Source organism: Culex quinquefasciatus, chromosome 2 (assembly GCF_015732765.1).
Source record: "Culex quinquefasciatus strain JHB chromosome 2, VPISU_Cqui_1.0_pri_paternal, whole genome shotgun sequence".
Classification (NCBI taxonomy): Eukaryota; Metazoa; Arthropoda; class Insecta; order Diptera; family Culicidae; genus Culex; species Culex quinquefasciatus.
In genome coordinates this window covers 122,301,267-122,309,049 of record NC_051862.1, presented here as the reverse complement: position 1 = coordinate 122,309,049, position 7,783 = coordinate 122,301,267, and the positions used below count along the sequence as shown (strand labels likewise).

Genomic DNA, 7,783 nt, shown 5'->3' with positions numbered 1-7,783 from the left:
CTTTGCGTGTACAGTAATATTGTTGTGTGTGTAGAGCGGAATTAAAGTTTAAGTTGCAAATCTATTAACCCACTTTCAAGTAAATTCATATGATCGTGTACGATTTACGCGCGCGCCATTTTAAAAACATCGCACGCGAGCAGGTCGATAAAGCAGACCCAAACTGGCAGCACTGGCATTCAAATGTTTTTACCGCGCTCCTCCCACCCACTTTCCACCCATTCGCACAAGCAAGTGGCGTTGGCAGCATAAAACGCAGGAGCATAAAGGACGAACACAAAAGGATGTGCGAGGCGAGAACGGTGCCAAGTGCAAAACAGAAGGATAATTTTTGACGTTTCCGCAAGAGAAAAGTGTGTGTTGTGCAAGTTTTAAAATTTGCAAAAATGGGTAAATATGCGTTTATTTTTCAGCTGAATTTGTCGTTAATTTCTAGAGGGTAGCGCGGGTTTTGCGTTGAACGTGGGGATAAGTGACGATCTTTTGATTTGGGTTGGATTTTGAGGGAAGAAAAATGTTGGAAAACATTTTCAACCCTCACCCTCAAAGGCTCATTGAAAATTCATGCGAGTTTTTCCTTTCACTTTTCCGGCAGAAATCGAAGTCGACTCGCAAAAGCTGGACCTGGCGAAGAAATGTCTCAAGAAGATTCCAAAGTCGGACGATGCTCAGCAGTTCAAAGTGTTGATTTTGGACGACAACGAGCTGCAGAAAATCGACAATATCGATTCGTATCTTAAGATTGAAAAGGTAAATGGGACGTAAATTTGTGTTTAATTATTGCGTGTTTATTGATTTTGTTTTCTTTGTTTTTTTTTAAGTTGTCCCTCTGCAAGAACCAGCTGCTGCGGATGTACGGCGTGTGCAGGTTGCACTGTCTGCGCGAGCTGAACCTGTCCTACAACGGAATATTGACCATCGAAGGGTTGAAGGATTTGGTCCATTTGACCCATCTGAATCTGGAAGGAAATAACATCAAAACCATCGAGCATCTCAACACGAACGGGAATTTGGAGTATTTGAACCTTTCGGAGAACAGTATCGGAATCATTTCCGACATTTCGTTTTTGAAAAATTTGAAGGTTTGAAATAGAGCATATTTTGAGTTCTTCAGTTATCATAAGCTTAACATACTTTCAGGAACTCTACATGAACGGAAATCGCATCGCTCATCTGAGGCAGTGCGACAAGTACTTGCCACTGTCGCTGGAGACGCTCACGCTGGCCAAGAACAACATTTCCGACTTGAACGAAATCTGCACGCTGAGCCATTTGAACAATCTCAACAGCATCACGATTTCGGACAATCCGTGCGTGCTGATGACGGGCAATTCGATGTGAGTTTTCTAAACACAACCGCAGTTCGAGAAACTTTTCCAAATTTGACCTCTTTTAGTGGCTTCGACTACCGTCCGTTCGTGCTGAACTGGTGCATGAGCGTGAAGGCCATCGACGGGTTCGTCGTGACGGCGATCGAAAGCTTGAAGGCCGAGTGGCTTTATAGTCAGGGTCGCGGGCGCCAGTTCCGGGTCGGAGAGCAGACCGCGTTGGCGCGGTATCTGAGCACGGTGTGTCCGCTGTCGGGCGAAGCGTTGGAAAACGAGAACGAGCGCAAGTTGAGGCTGATCTTGAGCAAAGCCCAACAGCACCAGCGCCAGTTGCAGGAGCAGAACTCGGGTGGAGGCGGCGGCGGTGGCGGTGGCGACGGATCGGCCACCCCGGTGAACAACTCGCCGTCGTCGCTGCGGCGGAAAGGGCAAACGAGTCGGATACAGTCGCCGAGGGGTTGGTTTGAAGAGTTTAAGTTGTTTGAATATTATTTGAGATTTTTCTATTTTGTAGTGACTCGCCTCAGCGGTCGTCAGAACTCGCCGGACACGATGTCGAGTAGCTACCACGGGAACACTTCCAACAATCTGATGACTTCCAGCCACATGGAGAACAACACCTCGGGAGGGGGCGCGAGCCAGCTGTTTGAGCTGACCAAGTCGCTGATTGATAACATTACTTCGGACGGCAGCAACATCATGACGCAGAGCTTGGATCCGACCATGCTGAACACCAGCGGAAACAACGCGATGAACGCGTCGATGCACGAGAGCATCATCCTGACGAAGCAGACCAACTCGAATCTGTACAACGGTGAGTTTAGGCAAATCTTTGAAATGATCAAAAATTCTACAAGGATCTTCATTCTAGATCAACCGCCGGCGTCGACGCAGATCATCATGGGCGGACCGTTGGCGGCCGCCTCTAAGATTTTGCCGGTGCCGGAGTCTCTGATGAGCCCGGACTGCGGCCCGACGACGATCGTGCAGCGGAACATGCAGAACTGCGCAAACCAGCCGCAGCCTCAGACGCCGCAGATTCCAAAGGCGATCAAAACCAAAGGTAACCGTAAAATTAACAGTAAACTGTTGAATTACTTTTGGTCGGGTATTAAAGTTTGATAAAGGACTCTTACCGAAGTAGGCTTTGAACGATCTGTCAACGATAACAAGCTTCAAGTTTGACAATGTTTACGTTTACAATCCTTCTAAAGAGTACAATTTTCATAGAATTCCGTTCAATTTCTCAAACCTTCCCCCACTTGCAGATAATTCCCGTTCCGGAGGCATTCCCACCGGCAAGTCCAGCCCGCGGCCACAAAAGCGCAGCACTTCAACGAACAACAGCACCAGCAACAGCGTGAGCAGCGAACGTTCCTCGCCGTCGCTGTCCCCCCGGAAGACCATGGTCAACAACGCCGTAAATAACCAGCACTCGCGCCAACCGAAGCAGCAGCAGCAACAGCACTCGGTCCAGGCAACCCCGCCGGACGGTGGCTCGAGCAACGCGGTCAGCTCCGACGAGGACAGCGAAGCGATCAACATCGACAAGCTGAAGACGATCCGGAACAAGGTGGCCCAGCAGAGCCAGGTCTGCCAGGCGTTTTCCGGCGGCGCCGGCAAGCCCAAGGAGAAGGACTGCGTCGACTCGGCTGCGGCCGCCAGCTTGAACAACAAAACCACCGAAAATTCGGCCATTCTGATCCAGAAGATCTGGCGCGGCTACATGAGCCGGAAGCACGGCCAGAACATTGCGGACATTCTGCAGAAGAAGCGCACCCAGGATTACATTGTGAAGCTGACTAAGGACATGGAAATGACCAAGACGGCGCTGGAGAACGAGCGGAAGATCCAGCAGCTGCAGATGCAAGCCATCAACGCGCTGTGGAAGAAGGTCTCGGCCATGCAGCCGTCGCAGGCCGCCAACGGCACGACCGACACGATGAAGTTGGACGTGATCAACAACGAAAACAGCTCGGTGCTTGTGGTTCAGGACCTGACCAAGACGTGCTCGATGCTGATGAACCAGGTAAGTCTTCGTTGCATCTCTGAATTCCTAAAAACTACCTAAACATGCTTCTTACTTCAGGTCCAGCAGCTGCAAACCTCGGTCAAGGACATCGTCAACTGCATGCAGTTCTTCGCCAACATGCCGCAAGGTGCACCCAACCCGGCAGCCGCCGCCGCCGCAACCCTCTCCACCGCCTCCGAGGCCAACCTCAAGGACAGCTGCGAAACGCAAACGGAAATCGTGGCCGTGCACACGCCCCAGGTCGAGCAGCTGCCGGCGTTCCCCTTCCGAAGCTCGTCCTCCTCGTCCAAACTGGCCCGTCCCTCAACGCTGCCGATAAGTTCGTCGGAGACGTCGCCCAAAATTACCTCCCAGGACGGGCAGCCCATCGTCGAGGAGACGGAAGCGGAAACGAAGGAGGAGGCGGTTGTGGAGATTGAAGCCGATCCGGGCGATACCGAGGAGAACGATGATGGTGAGCAGAAGGAGCAGGACGAGAAGGAGTTGCAGGAGGAGGAGGAGGAAGTGGTGGCGGTGGAGGAGGAGCCGTCGGAGTCGCAGAACTAAACTTTGATGCTTTTGTAGAACACCGAGCTAGCAAGGAATCGCGTACCGTACTGTGTAAGTTTTTGTCTCTCGTAAATTGGCGTAACGTGCGTGAAGAACGTGGCTTCGAAAAGGCGATTTTACTTTTATTTTGTTGATTAATTTTAAGTGAAAAGATTTTTCGCGAGCACTGATATTCAGTTTGCAGCAAGGACTAGATTATATTCATTAGAGAAATAACTAAGCGATGGAAGAGGTGAAATGCAAACAGAAACTCACATTCCCCTCAAATGTGATTTAAATAGTCTAGTTGTCGTACGTGTAGTGTGAAATTTGTTGCTTTTTAATGGTTAGCTCTCCAATAGTATTAGATTTGAAATCAATTAAATACTTAACCTAATTTTTCGTTTTTTTTTTCTTCTTTTTCCACGATAAATCATGACGTGACGTGAAAACCTTGGGCATGAGTAAGGACCTCGACGCCGTTAGCAATGTTGGCTTTAAAATAAAATTTCGTGATAATATCACTTCCCCCCAGCCAACATTTTTGCCATGCGAAGTGGGCCTCGACGCTGTGTCTAGGTTTAATTCCTAGCTAGGAGCCATCAGTGTCTTAAGAGGTGGTCCCAAGGCCGAGTAGGAGTTCATGAAGCAAATTAGTCGTCTCCCACCCCTTTTAAATTGAAAAATGAACTCTGAAACCAGCGCTTACTCACAACAGAAACAGAGGCCTCTTCTAGGCATTGTAGGATAGAATAGATTTTGAAATTTATTTTTAAAAAAAATATTATTACGTAGCATTTTGATATGTCAAAAAATCCATAGAGTCTCGGTCAATCAATAGTGCGATGATATCGGACAAAATTCGTTAATCTGTTGAACTAACGGTTTTCGGATTATGGTTGTATCGACCATTGTTGCGAATCGAGGGTCTACTGGAGCCTTGACGATCAAATGGAGCCTAACATTTCAAAAGGGCGCATGGGTTTTGTGAACAGGAGTGTGTCTCCTTCACTCAAATGACAGTTTACATAAGGTATAATAGAGATGCACTCTTGTTTGCAAAGCTCTATGCCCTAATGAAATGAATGGCATGAAATAGTCGTCTTAATTACTAGTGTTCAACTTATGAACTGTTCATTTATGTTTATTGGTTTTTGGAAGCGGCAAGACTGGTTTAAAAACAAGATCCTTATTACCTTATTTGGCGTTATAATAAAACATTCGGGGATTTGAGATTAAATTTACTTTCAGACAGTTTAGTTTAGGTTGTTGATTAAAGTTAGATAGTTTTCCGTAGATGAATAATTGGACTTAAATGATTAGTTGATTTGAACGAAGTGTAACATTTCATTGGCAGATCTGTTTCTAGTTGTAATGTACGACAAGACTATAGACGTATCCAGTTTGAAATGGCCGCTAGGTGGCCAATGGTGTTAGAAATGACAGCTTCCATGTATTTGAATAAGGGAGCTCAGGAAAATTCAATTTTTAAGCAATAAAATGATTATTTATGATAAAAGTATTGATTGATTAGGTGCACAAAATGTGTCTAGAATATTATTAAAATAAAAACTGTTCGAAAAATTTGCAATTGAGATAAGTACACCATTCGATTCAGCAGGAATTTTGGGCACCAAAAATATATAGTTTTCATATGTTAAGTGTTTTATTTTAGAAGAAAATTAACAAAAAGTATGAAAATCGAGACATTTAGTATGGGAGCTGTCAAATCTCTCACCATCAAAAAGCAGCGTTGAGCTTTCGCTGGATTTGTCTATTGACGGACGTGACAGGTCGGCAGTTAGTTTTCATCTTTTTTTCTCTAGTATTTTTTATTTCCTTTAAATTTGGAATACATCATAGGTTTCTTTTGTATAGATCTCCGATTAGTTACATTTTCTTATTTAATTAACTAATAATTTAATTTATTCCGGGCCTTCTTACTTTGAATCACAATTTCAGATTTTCTTTATTCAGTGTTAAACTTAGATTACCGTAACTGCTCAAATCATCCAAGTTCTTACTACTCACATCAACACTAATTTTCTTTCACCTCCCCCCTCCCGATCCCCTATATCTTCCGGTGGTGTTCATTTGGTATGCAATACTAGTTCGTCCACTACCCTTTTTTCCACAAGAAACCGGACTTGGACTGACTTGAGGCCGCGTCCCCCACCTTGCTCCGTAAAACGAAAACGAAAACGAAAACGAATAAATCATGACGTGACGTGAAAACGAGATTTTTTCACCTACCTTTTTTTTTTTTCAACGAAAGATCACGCTCGTACCATTATATCAAATGAGTTACGATCGTCTCCCAGCAAATAATATTTTTTAACAACAAATTTCACTACTTACTTTTACTGCTCGTACAACCTCCGGGTCATGAGCTGTCTCCAGATGCGCTGCCACTGGACTCGGTCCTGGGCTGCTACTCTCCAATTCCGCTGCGGAACTCCCACACTTTCCAGATCTTCCTCCACTTGGTTCAACCACCGTGCACGTTGCGCCCCCCTCCGCCGCGTTCCAGCCGGCTCCGAATTAAACACCAACTTCACCGGATTGATAGTCTGGTTCGGTTGGCGCGCATCCAGCGCGTCCGGCATTCTTGCGACGTGTCCGGCCCACCGGATTCGGCCAGCCTTGGCGACCTTCCGAATACTTGGCTTGCCGTAGAGTTGCGCCAGCTCGTGGTTCATCCTTCTCCTCCATACAGTGTTCTCACGCACGCCGCCAAAGATCGTCCTAAGCACTCGCCGTTCGAAAACTTCAAGCGCTTGCAGGTCCTCCTCGAGCATCGTCCACGTCTCGTGCCCGTAGAGAACGACGGGTCTTATCAGCGTTTCGTACATGGTACACTTTGTACGCCGGGAAAGGTGACCAGACCGTAAGGTCTTGTGGCGTCCGTAGTAGGCACGACTACCGGTGATGATGCGCCTCCGAATTTCTCTGCTGCAGTTGTTGTCCGACGTAACCAACGATCCGAGGTACACAAACTCCTCCACAACCTCGAACTCGTCACCGCCGATCGTCACGCTCGGTCCTATGCGAGTCCTAAGGGACTCGGTTCCTCCTGCCAGCAGATACTTCGTCTTCGCAACATTCACCTTCAATCCAACCTTCTCTGCTTCCCGCTTCAATTCGGTGTACCTCCTGGCCACCTCCTCGAACGTCCTGCCGACAATGTCCATGTAGTCGGCATAGCAGATGAACTGGCTGGATCGGTTGATAATCGTGCCCCGCATGTTGAAGCCCGCCCGCCTCATAACACCTTCAAGCCCAATGTTGAAACAGAGGCCGGAGATACCGTCGCCTTGTCGCAGTCCCTTGCGCGATTCGATCGGGTCGGACATCGCTCCCGAAATCTTCACGCTGCACCGCGCCCCGTCCATCGTCGATTTCACCAGTCTGATCAGCTTCCCGGGAAAGCCGTTCTCGTACATGATCTTCCTTAGCTCTTCGCGATCGACCGAGTCGTACGCGGCTTTGAAATCGATGAACAGGTGGTGCGTCGGGATTTGGTACTCGCGACATTTTTGGAGGATTTGGCGTAGCAAAAAGATTTGGTCCGTCGTCGATTTCCCCTCCACAAAACCGGCTTGGTACGGCCCAACGAAATCCTTTGCTCGCTCCGACAGACGACAGAAGATGATCTGAGACAGCACTTTGTAGGCCGCGTTGAGAATAGTGATGGCTCGATAGTTCTCACATTCCAACTTGTCCCCCTTCTTGTAGATCGGGCATATTACTCCCTCTTTCCACTCCTCCGGTAGCTGTTCTGTGTCCCAGACCTTGACTATCAGCCGGTGTAGACAGGCCGCCAGCTTGTCCGGGCCCATCTTGATGAGTTCAACACCGATACCATCCTTACCCGCTGCTTTGTTGTTCTTCAGCT

General features: G+C 47.6%; 1 protein-coding gene across 1 annotated transcript; it reads left to right on the top strand.

Annotated features, from left to right (window-relative positions):
• The first annotated feature begins 212 nt into the window (after positions 1-212).
• LOC6034163 (centrosomal protein of 97 kDa) lies at positions 213-4,285 on the top strand. The gene is made up of 9 exons (XM_001844467.2): positions 213-390; positions 596-750; positions 822-1,082; positions 1,141-1,337; positions 1,397-1,785; positions 1,843-2,142; positions 2,200-2,391; positions 2,597-3,357; positions 3,418-4,285. The coding sequence occupies exons 1-9, from the start codon at positions 387-389 to the stop codon at positions 3,904-3,906; spliced, it is 2,748 nt and encodes a 915-aa protein (XP_001844519.2). The 5' UTR covers positions 213-386; the 3' UTR covers positions 3,907-4,285.
• The last annotated feature ends 3,498 nt before the right edge of the window (positions 4,286-7,783 follow it).

Coding starts and splice junctions, on each gene's coding strand:
- LOC6034163 (XM_001844467.2), top strand. Junction 1,786..1,842: donor TCGGATACAGTCGCCGAGGG/GTTGGTTTGAAG, acceptor TCTATTTTGTAG/TGACTCGCCTCAGCGGTCGT. Junction 3,358..3,417: donor GCTCGATGCTGATGAACCAG/GTAAGTCTTCGT, acceptor TTCTTACTTCAG/GTCCAGCAGCTGCAAACCTC.